The 20,398-nt window shown below is 40.8% G+C and overlaps 1 protein-coding gene and 1 pseudogene across 2 annotated transcripts; both read right to left on the reverse strand.

Annotated features, from left to right (window-relative positions):
• Window positions 1–1,778: 1,778 nt before the first annotated feature.
• On the reverse strand, window positions 1,779–8,691 carry LOC311130454 (uncharacterized protein). The gene is made up of 5 exons (XM_084163180.1): window positions 8,203–8,691; window positions 7,122–7,218; window positions 2,840–2,993; window positions 2,555–2,676; window positions 1,779–2,333 (listed from the first exon to the last, which is right to left on the reverse strand). Coding segments are annotated over exons 1-5 (699 nt in total). The 5' UTR covers window positions 8,527–8,691; the 3' UTR covers window positions 1,779–2,331.
• Window positions 8,692–14,781: 6,090 nt separating this feature from the next.
• Window positions 14,782–20,100, reverse strand: LOC311131010 (interferon-induced protein 44-like; annotated as a pseudogene). Its single transcript has 6 exons — window positions 19,622–20,100; window positions 17,810–17,857; window positions 17,441–17,634; window positions 16,535–16,738; window positions 16,328–16,428; window positions 14,782–16,239 (listed from the first exon to the last, which is right to left on the reverse strand). The product of its transcript is annotated as an interferon-induced protein 44-like (transcript).
• Between the last annotated feature and the right edge of the window lie 298 nt (window positions 20,101–20,398).

Raw genomic sequence — 20,398 nt, forward strand, 5'->3', positions numbered from 1 at the left:
AATGATACATTACCACATGCATAACATAAAGTCCCGCCATATTCAACTCTCGTCTCGTGGGCGTTGGCGTCATAGGCTGCGCACGCAAGGGGATTTGCATTGGGGATAAAGCAAGCTACCTGTAGCCACAGTATGATAATGAAAATGTTGTACGATAAGAATTAGATGGGGTATACAGCTAAGGACAGAATTTACTTTTCGTAACAGGTTCGGAGAATTTACACATGTATATTTTAGCAGACACTCTTATCCAGAGCGATTTACAGGAGCAATTAGGGTTAAGTGCCTTGCTTATGGGCACATGGACAGATTTTTCACCTAGTCCATTCAGGCAACCTTTCGGTTACTGGCCCAACGCTCTTAACTGCTAGGCTACGTGCCACCCCACACAGCAGGTTAGCATAAATAACATAGCAGGTTAGGACAATTAGGTTAAGGTTAGGAAAGGGGTTAGGGTTAGTTAAAATGCAAAAATTATCCCAGAAACAACTAAAACATTTTAGCTTTTGCCAATGTATGCATCACCTTAGGTGTATACAATCTAGTCACACACTAGTTTTACTATTGCCACCACAATCACAGACTGTGATGCTAATATAGTATTTCCAGACAGCATCTTTAGCTAGAGTGGTGTTATTTTTCAACAACTTCAGCAAATTGTGTGCTGTAAGTCAAACCTGCGTTAGCATACACTTGTCAATGCATCTGTCCAGACAGTACAGTAGGCCTCTGGCTGCTACCAAACCCCCTTGTGTGAGGGCCTGTAGAGGGCACTCCTTGCTCCAATACAGGAGATTCCAAAGCCCTAGACCATTATTTTCTATGGTCCCACGCAAGGCCAGTGATGATGGGGACAGTGTCCTGCAAAGGGTGCCATCATTCAGAGGAGGTGTTTATCCAAAGGCTTCTCTTTGGTCAGCATGGCTGGTTTACCGAACGGGCACACAAGACACGTGGCCCGGGGCCCCCGAGCTAGCATATGTGCAAACATTTCTCTCAGCCTTGTGGCAAAATGTGTAGAATAGCAGTAAATGTGTGTTTAGCTGATTCATAACAGTAATCAATCTGAAGGTGTAAATTAATTTGGCAGATGACTCAAAATGAATTCTTCCGCTGCTCTGTGTTCGCTACATACTTCAGTCTGAGACTGCCATCATTGAAGTTGTTTGTGGTCAAAATTAGGGATGTTGTACAAAACCAAGTCAACAGCGATTGGATCATCTCTAACCAATCAGAGTATCAAAGCCAATGACTAATTTTCTAAACGCCGATTTACCCACGTGTTCTGGCTCTGGCCCAACCCAAAATGTGTAGAATTGCAGGAAATTAGCTTTAAAACTGCAAAATTTGCTCTCAGCCTCATGACAAAATGTGTAGAATGGCATTATAAAACTGTCATTTTTTTCCTGACAAAATATTTTTTTTGTTGTTGTTTTTTTGGGGTTAGGGGCCCCCTGGAGGTAGGTGCCCTGGTGGCCCAAATGCCTTATTCCGGCCGTGGTGAACAGTCGTCTCAGATCATATCTAGTACTTGTGGCAAGTGTAGGTTCATTCCGGTGTTGTGGCCAAATTCCCAACCTAGGCTTGGCTCCTCACATTATCATCCCCAGCTCAGTGTGAACCCCTCTCCTTTCCACTACATTCAACAGGTCATTGTTGTATTATGAATGTTCTCTCAACAACAACTACCGGAATGTTCATATTTTTCCCATGTAAAATATTGGTAGAAGAGTATATACATTAAACTGACAAATGAATAGCCAGCTCCAAAAGAAAAATTGTCGGATAAGAATAATTTTATAGGGAGAAGTCAAAACAGGACAAAACAAGAGACGATCAGACAGTACTTATAAAGTACATTCAAACATTTACACACAAATAAATACAGAGACCTTTAACCTAAACGAAATTGTGCTGTCTTGAAATATCCCAAAACATGGACATTAAAATCCTAAGTATTCAATAAAATTATAGCCTAAGTAAGGGTAAGGTTCAACAATAAAAGAAGCCAACGTATATAAATGTAATGTGAAAAGAGAGCAATAAATGCAGCTGAAATTCATTCAAAAGCAACAAATAATTATAACACTTTTTGTCCATGACTAAGTCTTACAATTTTTGTTTAACAATTCTTAAAATATAATTGAAAAATAATAAAAAAGAAACTAAAGAAAATATAATCATTAACTGTTTCCCCAATTAGTTTCCTAACAGTAAAAGATGTACAGCAGTGATATCCATATACTATCAAGTCCAGGTCCCTCTTATTGTCTTGGAGAACAGTGTTCCCCTTGAATCGTCTTCGATGACCCCACTGGCTATGCATTATGTTCCTGGAAACCATGTGTAATTAAAATATTTTATCACATTGAGATATGGATTATAGACAGTTGCAGACAGTATCTATGAATATCGAATCAAACAAACTATGATTTATTATATGCTTGTTATGATCTTTGATTTATTTTCCACACTGCTAACACGGCCACTGCTTATAAGCCTCCATGGCATTGATTAATGATGCTTAGTTAGCACCCTGTGCTATTACACTCACATGTTATCAAATGCAGACTGACGCAGAGGACCACGGCCAAGGCAAGAATGCTAGTCTGGGGTGCGGCAACTCCGTCATCCAAAAACTCGAAGGAATGGTGGTCCTCCTTTTTGCACCTCTGCCTGTAAATATAACCATGGTTCAAGAAACAATATCAACACTCATAAAAGGTAAACCAGCCAGGCTTGTTTAGCTGATTTATAACAGTAGTCAACCTGAAGGTGTAAATTCATAGCAGCTCAGTGTAAATCTGTACCAGCTCAGTGTCACAGGATTGATACTTACAGCTGCTTCTGTAAATACAGCTTGCTAGACTCGCAGGCCTTGGTCTGGCTTTCGGCTGCTATCCGCCTGCTCTCAGCAGCTGAGTGCAAAGCCACACAGGACTCCCACTTGTGAGAGGCCTGTGTCAAGTTCTCCTGAAGGAATTCGATGTGCTCTGAAATCATAATAAGGCATAAAAATCAAAAACATTGAGTGACAGAAATAAAAAAAAATATCAGTGATTACAACAATACGTTTTGAAATGCAATGACAGTGACATTTAATGCTAAGGCATACTATTGGTATTTAGAATAGTTTGGGATGTTTTGGATGTCTTCTTTGATAGACAGAAATAGGACATCCCTAGTTCACATTATGCCTTATTAACTTATAAGGTAATGTCTGGCCCTGGGATTGCTTATCAGTATGAGTTGTGTACTGTACACGACTCCATGACGTCACTTAACTATTTTGGGAATTGTCTGGCAGCAAAGGGGTTTCACTCACATTAGCTGTGTTTTTCCAATTGTTGGTCATGTAGGCAAGAATGCAGCAATAGATTCTAGCTACGCTGTTTTTGACAGGGCTCTCCTAGGCAACTAAAATGTTGTAAATGTATTGCTCATTAAGACCCTGTTGATGGCGGGGTGCCTGATATTTATCAGAACAGGCATCTTCCCTTTCACACAATGTGTTATTTTTATATCGCCTTTACTCAAGAGCTTATAATTTCCTTCTCTTGTTCGAAGTCAGAAAATCGACTGTAACATTTTTTTAAACGTCACAACTACAGTATTTATTTGCATAGCCCCTTGGTTACAGCTTACTTAGCTCTGGAATACACTTATTATCCGTAGAGTTTTCAGGGATTAGCTTTGCCCACAGTAGACTGCGTGTGAACTACAATTCTGACGCTGTGTTTTAATGTTTAGAAACGTAAATAATCATCACTTGTGAAAGGTTTTTTTAAACATACTGTGCCTTCAGAAAGTATTCACACCGCTTGAGTTTTGTTGTGTTACAGCCTGAATTTAAAATTGATTAAATTGAGATGTTTATGTCACTGGCCTATACAGTGGGGGAAAAAAGTATTTAGTCAGCCACCAATTGTGCAAGTTCTCCCACTTAAAAAGATGAGAGAGGCCTGTAATTTTCATCATAGGTACACGTCAACTATGACAGACAAAATGAGATTTTTTTTCTCCAGAAAATCACATTGTAGGATTTTTAATGAATGTATTTGCAAATTATGGTGGAAAATAAGTATTTGGTCAATAACAAAAGTTTCTCAATACTTTGTTATATACCCTTTGTTGGCAATGACACAGGTCAAACGTTTTCTGTAAGTCTTCACAAGGTTTTCACACACTGTTGCTGGTATTTTGGCCCATTCCTCCATGCAGATCTCCTTTAGAGCAGTGATGGTTTGGGGCTGTCGCTGGGCAACACGGACTTTCAACTCCCTCCAAAGATTTTCTATGGGGTTGAGATCTGGAGACTGGCTAGGCCACTCCAGGACCTTGAAATGCTTCTTACGAAACCACTCCTTCGTTGCCCGGGCGGTGTGTTTGGGATCATTGTCATGCTGAAAGACCCAGCCACGTTTCATCTTCAATGCCCTTGCTGATGGAAGGAGGTTTTCACTCAAAATCTCACGATACATGGCCCCATTCATTCTTTCCTTTACACGGATCAGTCGTCCTGGTCCCTTTGCAGAAAAACAGCCCCAAAGCATGATGTTTCCACCCCCATGCTTCACAGTAGGTATGGTGTTCTTTGGATGCAACTCAGCATTCTTTGTCCTCCAAACACGACGAGTTGAGTTTTTACCAAAAAGTTATATTTTGGTTTCATCTGACCATATGACATTCTCCCAATCCTCTTCTGGATCATCCAAATGCACTCTAACAAACTTCAGACGGGCCTGGACATGTACTGGTTTAAGCAGGGGGACACGTCTGGCACTGCAGGATTTGAGTCCCTGGCGGCGTAGTGTGTTACTGATGGTAGGCTTTGTTACTTTGGTCCCAGCTCTCTGCAGGTCATTCACTAGGTCCCCCCTTGTGGTTCTGGGATTTCTGCTCACCGTTCTTGTGATCATTTTGACCCCACAGGGTGAGATCTTGCGTGGAGCCCCAGATCGAGGGAGATTATCAGTGGTCTTGTATGTCTTCCATTTCCTAATAATTGCTCCCACAGTTGATTTCTTCAAACCAAGCTGCTTACCTATTGCAGATTCAGTCTTCCCAGCCTGGTGCAGGTCTACAATTTTGTTTCTGGTGTCCTTTGACAGCTCTTTGGTCTTGGCCATAGTGAAGTTTGGAGTGTGACTGTTTGAGGTTGTGGACAGGTGTCTTTTATACTGATAACAAGTTCAAACAGGTGCCATTAATACAGGTAACAAGTGGAGGACAGAGGAGCCTCTTAAAGAAGAAGCTACAGGTCTGTGAGAGCCAGAAATCTGCCTGTTTGTAGGTGACCAAATACTTATTTTCCACCATAATTTGCAAATAAATAAATTAAAAATCCTACAATGTGATTTTCTGGATTTTTTTTCCTCAATTTGTCAGTCATAGTTGACGTGTACCTATGATGAAAATTACAGGCCTCTCTCATCTTTTTAAGTGGGAGAACTTGCACAATTGGTGGCTGACTAAATACTTTTTTCCCCCACTGTACACATTACCCTATAATGTCAAAGTGGAATTATGTTTTCCGAAATTTTTACAAATTAATGAAAAATTAAAAGCTGAAATGTTTTGAGTCAATAAGTATTCAACCCCTTTGTTATGGCAAGCCTAAATAAGTTCAGGAGTAAAGATGTGCTTAACAAGTCACATAACTAACAAGTGTTTAACATGATTTTTGAATGACTACCTCATCTCTGTACCCCACACATACAATTATCTGTAATGTCCCTCAGTCAAGCAGTGAATTTCAAACACAGATTCAACCACAATGACCAGGGAGGTTTTCCAAAGCCTCGCAAAGAAGGGAACCTATTGGTAGATGGGTAAAAAATAAATAAAAAAATGCAGACATTGAATATCCCTTTGAGCATGGTGAAGTTTTAAATTACACTTTGGATGGTGTATCAATACACCCAGTCACTACAAAGATACAGGCGTCCTTCCTAACTCAGTTGCTGAGAGGAAAGAAACCTCTCAGGGATTTCACCGTGAGGCCAATGGTGACTTTAAAACAGTTACAGAGTTTAATGGCTGTGATAGGAGAAAACTGATGGATCAACACAATTGTAGTTACTCCACAATACTAACCTAATTGACAGAGTGAAAAGAAGGAAGGCTGTACATAATACAAATATTCCAAAACATGCATCCTGTTTGCAACAAGACACAAAAGTAATACTGCAAAACATGTGACAAAGCATTTACATTTTTGTCCTGAATAAAAAGTGTTATGTTTGTGACAAATCCAATACAACACATTACTGAGTATCACTCTCCGTATTTTCAAGCATAGTGGTGGCTGCATCCTGTTATGGGTATGCTTGTCATCGGCTGTTGTTCCTGAGTGGCCTAGTTACAGTTTTGACTTAAATCGGCTTGAAAATCTATGGCAAGACTTAAAAATGGCTGTCTAGCAATAATCAACAACCAACTTGACAGAGTTTGAAGAATTTAAAAAATAATAATGTGCAAATATTGTACAATGCAGGTGTGCAAAGTTCTTAGAGACTTACTCAGAAAGACTCACAGCTGTAATCGCTTCCAAAGGTGATTCTAACATGTAATGACTCAGGGATGTGAATACTTATGTAAATTAGATATTTCTGTATTTAATTTTTAATACATTTGCAAACATTTCTAAAATCATGTTTTCACTTTGTCATTATGGGGTAATATTGTGTGTAGATGGGTGAGAGAGAAAATACATTTAATCCATTTTGAATTCATGCTGTAACACAACAAAATGTGGAATAAGTCAAGGAGTATGAATACTTTCTAAATGCACTGTAGAAGTATCCTGTTTGACAGCTTTGATATAATGTTAAACAGATGGGATGGCTATTGAAGACATTCACTCTGCTAGAACTTGTACTTAAATCCTAATTAGTCATCCGTTCGAACATTTGTAATCACAGCCTCAGATGTAAACTCATTTTTGAAGGAGCAATAACCAACCAATCATGTGTATTTATTTACCCTAACTAGGGTGGTTTCTATGGTTACAGGGGAAAATGCTGCTAAGAATATCGTGGCTGAGAAAGTGCTCCTTTCATGGTAGCCAATACCAGAGGCGAAAATCCCATACCCTCCCACTGTGACATACATTTTCCTACCTTGGTTTAGCATGATTTCTGAAGTGAGGTTTGCCTCGATTTCTTTATGCATCCCGATTTCTTTTTCCAGGACTGTAATGTTTCCACCCAAAATAACCTGTAAAAAAGACACTGGTGGTCATTGAGTAACTCCTAAGGAATTTCCAGAAGTAGTTGATACAACTTCTGTGAACATTGGCACAGTCATCCCAAGGAGTCCCTCCAATCGCATATTTGAAATGTTGAGTGAAAGCAGGCTTGTGCCAGCACCAGATTTGGCTATGAGAACAGGCTCTGAAAACATTCCTTTCATCCAGCGTTTTATGTGAAACAACACTGATGAACACATGTACTCTAATACAGTATCTACGAAGTAAAGAGGTTCAAATAATGATCTCATCAAAGACAATGGTGAAAGATTAAGACCTTTGTGCTTAAAGAACATGGACTGCTGCCGAAATGGCAACATTTTCCCTACACACTTCTGGTCAAAAGTAGAGCACTATATAGGGAATAGCGTGCCATTTCAGACACAGACATGGTGTCCCCTATCACTGCTTTATCTCTTCTTCCAGGAAGGGTTAAACTTGACCTCCCACCCACTCCCTGGGAAGGACTAGCTGCTTTTAATATTTTGATTGCTGCATTTGCATAGCATTTGCGTAACTGTCCACATTAAATTGATACTGTCTGTCCATTGTGCCTCTGGTTGTTATGTAAAGGCATAATGTGGCTTTTCGGTCTGCCATTTATTTTCACAAGCAATCATTTAGCATGATGATACAGTAACGTGTTTTCACTGAAACTATTCTAAACAGTCAAATGGATATGGTATAAAAAAAACATGAAATCATGGCCATGACCGTTAGATTAGGTTTGGATATCAGATCAATTTAAAAATCATCATATCAGATCAATGTAAAATGACAAAATGTATAAGGGCATCAGGTACAATGGAGAGGGTAGAAGAAGGAGAGAGGCAGATGATAACTGTGGCAGCCTGAGGGATTGAGCAAGTCAGTTCTAACCTCAGGGCTGCGGGAACCAGGGAGGGGAGTGGGAGAGGGGAGGGAAAGCAAAGCGAGGCAATGCAAACACTCACATTTTCCTGCCGACAGTCATCCAGAGACACGTTGGTCTGGCCCAGGCGCTCCAGGAGCCTCTCTGTCTCCCTGAGCTGCCGGGTCTGGTTGGCGCGGCCCTCCTCCACCATCTCCTCCAGGGCTGCCTTGTTCTTGGCGTACACCACCCTGGCCCCCTCGTGCTTCTCTGTCAGGGTCTGCAGCTCAGCTCGGCACTGGCTGGCACTCTTCATGTCCGGAGAGGTGGCCCACACCACAATGATGATGAGGGAGATGACCGACCACAGGGCCAGGCAGGCGATCACAATGTTGCGGGTGGTCTGAGACGACTTGGAGCTGGCCATGGTGGACAAGAAGGTTGTGGCGGAGGTGGTGGTGCTGCTGACGATGATGATTGTAAAAATTAAAACAAAGAATAGTTGTAAAAGGGCAGGTAATCCGGAGTGTTTCCTGTCCTGTGGGAAGTGTCTGTGTAAAGAGGCAGGAGGTTCCTCTCAGAGTGTGTAACTGACTGAGTCTGTCTAAAGGTTGGACTTCCCCTTAAACTCTGCCTCCGCTGTAGAGGAAAGGGGTGTGGCCCTGCCTCTCCCTGCTCTGTTGCTCTCCCTTTCCTACCACCCTGTTTCTATCATGCCCTGTTAGTAATTAAAAAGGAAATCACAACATTAGATACGAGAGAGAGAAGATATGAGCTGTTCCAACACACACACACTGCGTCGGCTGCAAGGAACACTATGAGGGGAAAATGAAAGTCAAAACTTCAAGTGCCTGGTATAATGTTGTGTTTTTCCCTGAAATTATGTGTGTGTTTCTGTTTCCATTTCTCAGTCACAGAGAGCTACCTGGCAGGACTCCCAACTCCACATAGAGCTGTTTGGTTCTTCAGCTATGTCTTATTGTAAACACTTTCACAAGAGCCTGAGTGCAGTGGCCGAGGCAGCGACTCAGTGTTTCCTGAGCTCATTCCAGCAGGCCCCTAAGAGACACCATGGCACACAGACAGACACACCCCAAACAACTCAGGCAACCCAGTTGCTACACTCTTAGAAAAAAGGTTTCTTCTGCTGTCCCTTTAGGAGAACCGTTTTTGGTTCCAGAGAGAATTATTTTTGTTTCCACGAAGAAGGGAAAGGGTCCTACATGGAACATTAAAGAGTAATACCTGCAACCAAAAGGGTTCTACCTGGAGTCAAAAAGGGTTCTTCAAAGGGTTCCCCTATGGGGACAGCCGAATAACCATTTTAGGTTCTAGATAGCACTTTTTTTTCTAGTCTGTCTGCCCCCTTCATCAACAAATGACGACATAAAACTGAAATATGCTCCTGTTTGAGTATGTAATCTGTATACCCGTAATAGATAATGGTGTAGTTAATTTAATTTTGGTTGTATGTATTATTTTCCTCTGTCAGAATCTAAACTGACACCAATGTTATGGCTTTGTCATGCGTGATTGATTTAATTATATTGAATTCCTCTGATCAAACACCCATCCAAGTTCCAGATGAAACATTCCACAGTAGTCTGAGAAAGGAATGACTCACTTTGCTTTTTCAGCTACCCTCCTATGTGACAATAAAAAAAAAAGGGCCTGGAAAGCACAACTTCCTCACTCTTTGTCCTCATGAACCACTTTGCCAAAACATCCAAAAATGGTGAGGAAAATTAAGTGGATGTGGAAATGAGATAGCTCTTGGTTGGATACTGAGTGTACAAAACATTAGGAACACCTTCCTAATATTTATTTGCACCCCCCTCCCCCTTTTGCCCTCAGAACAGCCTCAATTCGTCGGGGCAGGGACTCTACAAGGTGTCGAAAGCGTTCCATAGAAATGCTGGCCATGTTGACTCCAATGCTTCCCACAGTTGTGTCAAGTTGGCTGGATGTCTTTTGGGTGGTGGGCCATTCTTGATACACACGGGAGAGTGAAAAACCAAGCAGCATTGCAGTTATTGATTCACTCAAACCGGTGCGCCTGGCACGTCCTACCATAACCCGTTCAAAGGCACTTAAATATTTTGTCTTGCCCATTCACCCTCTGAATGATGCACACAGACAATCCATATCTCAATTGTCTCAAGGCTCTTTAACCTGTCATCTCCCCTTCATCTACACTAATTGAAATGGATTTAAAAGGTGACATCAATAAGGGAGCATAGCTTTCACCTGGTCAGTCTATGTCATGGAAAGAGCAGGTGTGCCTAATGTTTTGTACACTCTGTGTATATAGTATATTACAACACTCTATGAACTGGCATGATTCCAGTAGTAAGTTGAGTGAAACGCAAAATACCTTAAAAAATTAGAAATATTTAGGTATTGGTACAAAATAAGGAAATAAGGTTTCAAGCAAGTTCTTAGAAATGGTTCCTGAAATGTTCTCCTAGAATTCAGGGGCATATTTTCAACTTATCAAACAAGAATGTGCCTCGTAAATTGAGGCAATGGCATATAGCTGGAAAGATAGTCGATGGTGTGTCACAACAAGATACAGTATATGACAATGAATGGAGGACCAACAGACTGGTAGGATGACCATGGCTATCTGGTTCATACAGAGCTTCATTTAACTCCCAAAGCATTTTTGCACGATAAAATACACACTGCTTGAATGTCCATTTTAGTGACCAACTACTCTGTCGTGTCCTTGAAACTGTTCGGCTAAACAAAATAATGATGGAATGTATCTGTCTCTATTTTGGGCCAGGCATTTCACAGGAGTGTATGAGGAGAACAGAGGTTGGCCCAAACACAAAGAGAGGAGCTGCCAAGCCAATGCTGTCAGTCACCAAAGTGCATCTGGCAGCAAGCAAGATGAATGTCCCCACTATTGATCACTCGGTTAAGGGCTTTGTCACACCACTTCAGGATCAGGCAGACACAGGTAATCTGCTTTCAAGGCATTGGTTTGATGTGAAGCCACCAACACTATATATACAAAGGTATGTTCAGGCTACGCCCCTTAGTTCCAGTGAAGGGAAATCTTAATGCTACAGCATACAATGACATTCTAGACGATTCTGTGCTTCCAACTTTGTGGCAACCGTTTGGGGAAGGCCCTTTCCTGTTTCAGCATGACAATGCCCCCATGCACAAAGCAAGGTCCATACAGAAATGGTTTGTCGAGATCGGTGTGGAAGAATTTCCCTGGTCTGCACAGAGCCCTGACCTCAACCCAATCGAACACCTTTGGGATGAATTGGAATGCCGACTGCAAGCCAGGCCTAATTCCCAACATCAGTGTCCGACCTCACTAATGCTTTTGTGGCTGAATGGAAGCAAGTCCCCCAGCAATGTTCCAAAATCTAGTGGAAAACCTTCCCAAAAGAGTGAAGGCTGTCCATATTAATGCCCATGATTTTGGAAGGAGATGTTCGACAAGCAGTTGTCCACATACTTTTGGTCATGTAGTGTAGCTAGCGGGAGAGAAGGGGGAGGTCGGAAGCATTCTATTCTATTGATTAGTAAAATATACATGAGAATTTTCAAGAAGTGCAATACAGAAAGTAAAACCTTTCTTACTGTTCTACTGTCATGTTGACATTTTTTTATGTCACAGTGACATTTTTCAAGTCTATCGATAAAGATCCAATTCAATGAAGTCACTACTAAGTTGTATGTATTATTTTCCTCTATGAGTCACAATCTAAACTAGACACCAGTGTTATGGCTTTGTCATACATGTTTGATTTAATTCCAGGCACCACAGACTAATGGGGATTTTTATTTTCTTTACTCTCATCAGCCTGAAACTTTACCAGTTGAAAGTATACATAAATACAATATATTATTGTATTACAAGTTTTCTTTATTTACAAATTAAAATATGCAAATGAGGCAAAACCCTCCTTTAATATGAGCTAATTTGCATAGTTGTCACACCCTGGCTCTGAGACTCTATATGTTGAGCCAGGGTGTGGATAGTCTATATGTTGTATTTCTATGTTGGCCTGAGTGACTCCCAATCAGAGGCAACGAGTGTCAGCTGGTTGTCTCTGATTGGGAGCCATATTTAACTGTCTGTCTTTCACTTTGTGTTTGTGGTTTCTTGTTCTATTTTGGTTTGTGTTAAACCGTAGACATCACGTTATCGTCTGTTGTTTTGTTCGTGTGTTCATTCATTAAATAATATGTTCACCTTCAATGCTGCGCATTGGTCTCTCCCTGACGATTGTGACAATAGTACGATAATCCGTTTTTCAACACATTGCTTCAAGGCTTTTTGTTTTTGTTTTATTGTGATAAGACACTCATTGGTCAGACTTTTACAGATCAGTTTATCAAAATATTGTCATTTCATGGAATTATTTAAAAAACACTATTCACATGTAAGATGGATGCATATTTTGCATAAATGTACAGATAAAATGACACTTACAATCAAAACAACACAAGATATCAAAAAAAGCCTCTGTAAAAGTCTGACTATAAGAACTAAGAACCTGTGTGTGGAATAATGTGAATGTACATCCTTTGAAGACTGAGAAAAATGAATTGGCACACGGGGAACATGTCATTTTGAGAAAATGGCCGATAAAGATAGGCTAATGCAATTAAAATGTACTTTCCATAAATATGACCATTTATGTCACATTAATTAAACTCTTATTCATATATCACTTCTAAACTGACAAATAAATATCAAATATACCTTTTACCAATACATTAGCATGTTTAATACATTTGTTTTAAGTAATAGACCATATGCTTTGAATACTGGTCTGTTGGGAAAATATGCAGTTTTGGGCAAATTCTCATATCACTTTGCTCAATTTGTCACATACAAGGATTTTGTATGGCTGTTGAAATGTGCAGAACATTAATCAGTTATGCCTGCCCCATATGGAAGGCCCTTTGAGTTGTTGCTGGTGCCGCTTTACTTCTTGACTGTGTCATGGGACCTGCCCCTACGCTTGTCACACTCCATTGAAGCAGCATCAGCTCTCACAACTCCTCTCTGATTGCTCCCACTGTCACCAAAGTGCTGCCAAGACACAATTTGTCCATCACATTTGATATAGCAGTGGCTCCCTCATTGAGCGTGGCTACTGCCATACTATACTGGCTGCTGCGTCAATGCGTCTTTTGCCCACGAAGACAGTTTTGGGGCATCGCGACCATATTACAGAGTTCAGACATTCATTTGAATTCTGGGTTCCTCCGTGCTACATTCTTTTAAGAAGGTTATCATTTGACATCCTATGATATACAGGTACCATTTTCTGTGCAACCTCTATTAAAAAATGTATGGGCTCCATGGTTTTTGTGACTGGGTGGATCTTCTCCATTTTCTAGGGCTCGCTGGTACCAGCACCAATGCACACACCTATCCCGTAGTTGGAAATTAATCCTCTCTTGTGCCAAGTGCCATCAAAGGATACATGAATATCTATATCAGCATGTTACCCTATGTAAATATTAGCATATCAGCATGTATTTACTTTATGTAAAGCTAATTTCTCATTAATCACATTAGGCTACAGCCCTATGACACTGTAGGCCTATGTTACAGTCTCATTGTATAGTTATGTTTTCCTATCACTGATTTATTCACTTTGAATATATTTGCTGGAGCAAGGAAATAAATATTATTTATACACAGCAAGTCACCTGACAATAATGGGCTACTCTCCCTTTTCGTTTACCTATCATGTCTCTGATATGAGCTGAGACACAAGGAAGGAATCCCTAGGATTTAGCTTATTTTCTGTAGAGCTGCATAACCATGTCCAAGTTCGTGGGCTAGAAGAACCATCATCACATTTATATCAAATGCCACATCTCCCCTGGAGCACTCCTGCAGCCTGGAGGAAGTGTAAACACTTCTTCCAAATACATCACGATCACCTTCACAGTGTGCATGTTCTATCATGACAGAATTACAGAATCCCTGGTTGGTGGGGTCTATGGTGATTTACAGTCCAGTGTTTAGACACTTACAGCAAATCATGTACATGTTGGTTTATTTGTGACATGTGGATAAAAGCCACTGTTGGCTGGCTGCTATCTGGTTGATCGCTGCTAGCTGTCATTTTCATCTCAACTAATTTGCGTCTCGATGCGCTGCTGCCGGCTACCTCCTTTTCCTCATCTACCTGTACAGCTACTGCCTCGATCGGCTGATCAGGCATATATTTTATTTCACTCAATGCTTTTTTCGCATTGACTAACTGAGATCGCCTATTTTTATTCACATACTGTAGGTATATTGTTCGAGATTTTCTAATTTTGTCTCTCCTTACGTGGATTTTTCGAGGGAGGTATTTTCAGACAAGGAAGTACTGCGCAGCACGTGAGGAATTTTAACCAATCAGGTTGCCGGAAAGGGCCTTTAAATGCCAGTAACCAATCGGATGTCAGGAAATTACTCATCTTTCAGCACGAAGCACTACGTCTACGAAGGATATAGCCATGTATGGACTAGCTAACGACATGCTCCGGAAAACAAGGTTTTGAATGATACATGATTCAACATGGAGAGTTAAAAAAAATAACGGTTGAAGTTCTACATGAAACATGCTAACAAGAACGACATTTATGGTAGGTATAGTTGACGGTGTTGGGATAAAATGATACAAATAAAGTATGTATATACATTATTGCCGATTCATTTGTACATTTTATGAAAGTATGGAAGTTATAGTTGCAAAATATCCCAAAATCTGAAAATTGACAGATGGAAGCAAAATCACAATTTTTGCCAGTGGTGCCTGGCATTCATTTATATAGAATTCTTATTGTCATATAGGAGAAATGAGTTGTGCGTTGGTAGGGGGGTGTTGTTTGCGTTTCACCCATGGAGCTCTGGCCTTCCAGCGACGTCATTTAAAAGAGGCCCCAAAATAATATAGTCCCACACTGTTTTGGAGCAGAGTGCTTTTTGTGTTATTCCCTTCGGCAAGGACAGGGAACCACACTGCAATACACAGTATTGTCAACAAATTTAACTTTATACAACAGCAGCACATACTCTCCTCTTTATCAGCCACTTATTTTCAGTGTTATGGTGATATACTGCCATCTAGCGATTAAACTTCAAGGAAGTGTTTGCAAACCAAATTTATCCAATAGAAAACAACATGATCTTGTACAAAATTTTAGCTCTATTTTCTTTTTTTGCTGGGGTATATTCTGTGGAAAGAGTGCTATATGAGACTGGCCAAGAACTGAAAACACTATACAGATGTAGGATCTTAATTTGAGCCATTTTGCTAAAGCAGGAAAATAATCCTGCAGCAACAGGAAATGTAAATTATTATGTGGATTATAATGAATATACATTTTTGTAGGGGTTGATACATTTTTCGTTAAGGCAAATGAAGTCTAACATTTCAAAGTGGAAATTACATACTTTAGAAGCCTTTTTAAACCTCAAATACATTACAAGTTTGCATTTCCTGCTGTGCAGGAAAATTCTTAGCAACAAAAGAGTAATCAAATGAAGATCCTACATCTGTAGTGGTGGTGTCTTTAGTTTAATGCAAAGCAACCACTTAACATATTAATAAAACGTAGGCTTTTCACCTATCCCATGTAATCGGAACAATAACAATGATGTAAATAGCAACGTAATTAGCAACGCTACTGAACTAACTTTAAATCAAGGCGTAAAGACAGATTCTTTCTAGCAATTCAATAACATATTCAAGATGTAGGCTGAATCAGGCATGTTATGTTATTCTTATCATTGAGCTTCGTCATTCTGTAGCTGAGTGGAATGGATAACTAGTCATCATACATGATGGTTACATGAACAGCATAGAACAATATATACAGTATATGAGGCAGAGAGAGGGCTAAACAAAGTGGCATAGACGGGCAATACCACTACCATGCAGGGGGGTCTCCGCCACTTGGTTCCTCACTTGGTCTAGTTGTGCTACTCTTGGTCGTTGTCGTTGGCTTCATGAAAGTAGTTGTCTGCGAATCGGAGCATCTGGATCAGGGCGCTGAGGAGCAGGATGTCACAGCTCATGTCCAGCTCCAGCTCTTCATTGTAGTTCTTGACTGGGACAATGCAGGACATGGGCACCCCCAGATGGCCGCTCACCTCCTGGGCCTACGGGAGTCGAGACACACCAAATGTTACTACAACATTACCCACACGTTCATGATCATCTAATTCAGCGGGAGAGTTCAGAGCTCACCTTGGCCTTTATGTACTGGCTGTTGTACACGTTCCTCAAGTTGTCGGCCACACAGGGACAGGCCTCATCCACCTTGGTCAGAAGAACCAGCTGTGGGATACCTGTGGAACAACAACCCTCCATTGGTGTCAATAACCAGGGATTTAGACAGTAGTTTGTATAATCTATAACCTTTAACCCAGGTGTGTCTCTCTCTGACTGACTGACCTAGCAGGTTGATCCTCCTGTGAATGGCTGCCAGTTTCTCCTCCTGTTTGGTGGACATGATGGAGACTTTGCAGGTGTCCATCACGTACGCCACCCAGTGGATCCTGTCCTGCAGGTTCACAGACTGCCGGAACCCGTGGGCATCCGCTTGCAGTGGGGACAGTGCATGATCAATTTGTCCACATAAATATGGTGTCATGCATTCAAATTGTTGTAGCAGAAACACAAAAAGATGAAAACCAGTTGGTTAACATGGTAGACCAGTGGTTCCCAAAATGGGGTCCAGATCTCCAAATATTTTACACAAATAATAATTGTACATTTTAAAAATTGTTTTATGAATATTGCTAGAAACAACAGACTGTACGAATGTTGGACAAGGGATGGATCTGTGGAAAAAGTTTAGAGGGTGCAATACAATACAATGTAATGCTACTCATCCACAATTTGTTCTGAACTCTTTGAGATGCACAGCATGGGCCTGGGAGGCTCACAGGGATATTGGTATCCACAGTACTCCATCAATGATCATTTTTTTCTTCTTGTGTCCCCCCAAAAATGTTCTTCCTGCCACATGGCAGAATGTGTATAATTGCAAGAAATAGTTGGAAAACTGCTACATTTTCTGTCTGCCCCAATGCGAAATATGTAAAACTGCAGAAAATTAGCTTGACAAATTCCAACTTTTCTCTCTGATGCCAAGATGGGGCCTTTAACATTTTATTTCCCAGGGCCTGAGACTTGATTATTCAGGCCATACACTGCAGAAGTCATAGTAAAACTGCCTGTATGCTATTTCTATCGCACTATAAAGCAAGACTTGTGTTCTGATATTATGAGGGGTCTAATGAACTTTCACAAAAGGGGTCCCTGATGCAAAAAAGTTTGGGAACCCCTGTGGTATACCACATAACTGGGTGGTCAGACTGGTGCCAGAGCTGCCCGATATGGCCTGGCTGGTCACATGGCCACGGAAGATGGAGTTGAAAAAGCTTGACTTTCCCGCGCCGACGGGACCGATGAGTATAACTCTGGCCTGACCCACAGAACTGATCATGGGTCTGTAGAACTTAACAGGCTCCATCAGCGCCTTTCTTCTCCTGTGGAAAACAAGAACTAACCTATGAATGAACTATGCAAATACTTTCATGTACTGTATTCATCCACATTATAACATTCAGTGTATATATGGCTCATGTGAGAATCAAGTAATCAACAAAGGCATTACTGCATCACAAAACAATAATATTTGGGTAATTTATGGGTGAAGCTTACTCAGCTTTCCAAAGAATGGGCCTCCATGGCTTTTCTATGATGTTACCGCTGTCGTGACGTGACTTATATTAATATGTATGACTGTTTATCGAATCAAATAACTATGTTTAATTGTCACTCGATTAAATTAATCATGTAACAATTAACTCATTAGGAATTTGGGGCACCACGGAAGAAGTTGTTTAACAAGTTACCATCTTCCGAATTAAACTCTTAGAAGATATATATGTTTTGTATCGATAACAGTCACTTATTAAATAATTACCTCTTATCAGTCTCATTCTGAATGTCGCATAATCCTTGAACCTGCAAGAACCCTAACCTTATGGATGAATGCTTGGGTAGAAGGACGGTCAGAGTTGAAGGGAGAGACAGAGATTCAAACTATCGTGGTTACTTTGGAAACTACGCTCACGGAAATACAAATGCTTAAAACCCCACTAACTGCTCATTCGGATTAGAAATACAACATGTATTTACGTGTAGCTGTCCTCGATAGTTGAGTTGATGATGTAGGACTCTGGTTTGCCCACAAGAGATCCCAATGTCCTTGGTAAAGTTTCTGGTCGTAGTGGTGGTTAGAATGGATACTTCAGCGTACCCTGTAGTTTGTAGAGTTGATCTGTTAGAATAGACACTTCAGATGTCAAATCAAATCAAATCAAATTTTATTGGTCACATGCGCCGAATACAACAGGTGCAGACATTACAGTGAAATGCTTACTTACAGCCCTTAACCAACAGTGCATTTATTTTTTACAAAAAAAGTAAAAATAAAACAACAACAAAAAAAGTGTTGATGTACCAGCGGTTGTCTGAGAGGATTGTCCTTCCCAACTCGTGTCTTTAGTGAAAGTTCTCTAGACGACTATACATGCCAGCTGCAGACTGAGTTTATAAGGTCTAGTGCATTGTCTTCTTCTTCACCTTGTGTAGAGATTGAGAGTTTGAGTTTCTCCATGTCAAACATGTGGACTAACGTCTCACGTTTTCTGGTCTTTCTGGTCGAACCATTTTGTAACGTGTACCTTCAGCTTCACGCTCCCTGGTCTGGTAGAAGTCCAACCATTTGCAACATCCGGCTTATACCGTAGTATGCTTGGTCTGTAGAGTTTCAACCATTTTAAGCCGTGGGGCTTCCTGGTCTGAGGTGAATTTCGACACAAGGGGTTTTATACTTGAGTAGAAAAGGGGGCGTTTCATCATGTTTGTGCTCATCTGGGTGTGGCCACTGACTGAGAACAAATCAATATGGAAACAATCATCTCATCTAGAATGCTAAAATCATATTGTTATCTTCCCCAAAGTATTATACTTAATAATTCGTTGTATACAACAATTTGATGCAAACCTCATAACTGGGAAGTGTACACCCCCAGAGATACAGTTATGTTGTTCCACCATTTCTAATGACATCCCAACATAGTAACGAATTTGACATGTTCTTTAAGTCGCCACCAACCATTTCCCACATTCTTTTAAGTAGGAATATTGTTTCATTATCCACTTTTGGATGTTGGAGTCTTGGTGGGAAGACTTCCTTTGTCTTACAGGGAAATTCCCTCTCCCAATACTGCATGGCATGGAAAATAAAGTTTCTGCAAGGACTTTACGACCGGTCATAAAACTGGCCCCTAGGAGAGGGGGTGTTCAAACCTTTGCCTAGCCTGCATCTTTGATCCTCAGCCCATGAGGGCAAGTCATGACACCGCCCTCTGTACGACAAATACATAATAATTGACACGTTTGTTTACAAAAATGCACATAAAGTTTCATATTCAATAGAGAACACACCTCAAGGAAATTCCACACTCACCTTCCACTTTGTACACCTCACACTCAGTTAGCTGGAGGTTGTTAACATGCATTTCTGCAGCATTGAAGTTGTAGCAGTTACCTGGGTTGCTATACACTGTAGTGTTATTGTTTATTAAATACAAAGAATCCCCAAAATAAGGACCAGTGTTCATATTCATCTGAACCGCACGTGTGGCATCGGTGACAGGATACTTGATGGGATTTCTGTCATTAAAACGGAACAGAAAGGCTTTGTCATCCTGTATGAAGTGGCCATGCTTGGCTACATCATGATCTTTACTAGTGTAGCCTCTAAAGACAAACCCTGTGGAGTTGGATCCTACAGAGACTGTGGGACCTTGGTGGTCACATTTCTGGTGAAAGGCTGCTCTGGTGTAGCCATGGATACTGGCTTAGAACAGCAGGCTGAGTTTGACATTTCCCAGTAAGGAGCACAGCTGTTTCTCCTGGTTTTGGGTCAGTTTGGGGTTCATGGTGGGGATATGGATACCTTGGTCTCAGTAGAGGTAGTCTTGGGGTAGAAGAACACAAATGAGATGACAAATTCTGACAAAAGACCACCCAAATGCTTCATCTGGAGTTGTATTAAATCTGAAGAAGGCATTTATGTAGGGTTAGTGTCACGCCCTGGCTCTGGGGACTCTTAAATGTTGAGCCAGGGTGTGTAGTGTCTATGTTGTATTTTCTATGTTCATGATCTAGATCGTGTAGCTCTATGTTGGCCAGGGTGGTTCCCAATCAGAGGCAGCTGATTCTCGTTGTCTCTGATTG

Source organism: Coregonus lavaretus (assembly GCF_964263955.1).
Source record: "Coregonus lavaretus genome assembly, chromosome: 6".
Classification (NCBI taxonomy): Eukaryota; Metazoa; Chordata; class Actinopteri; order Salmoniformes; family Salmonidae; genus Coregonus; species Coregonus lavaretus.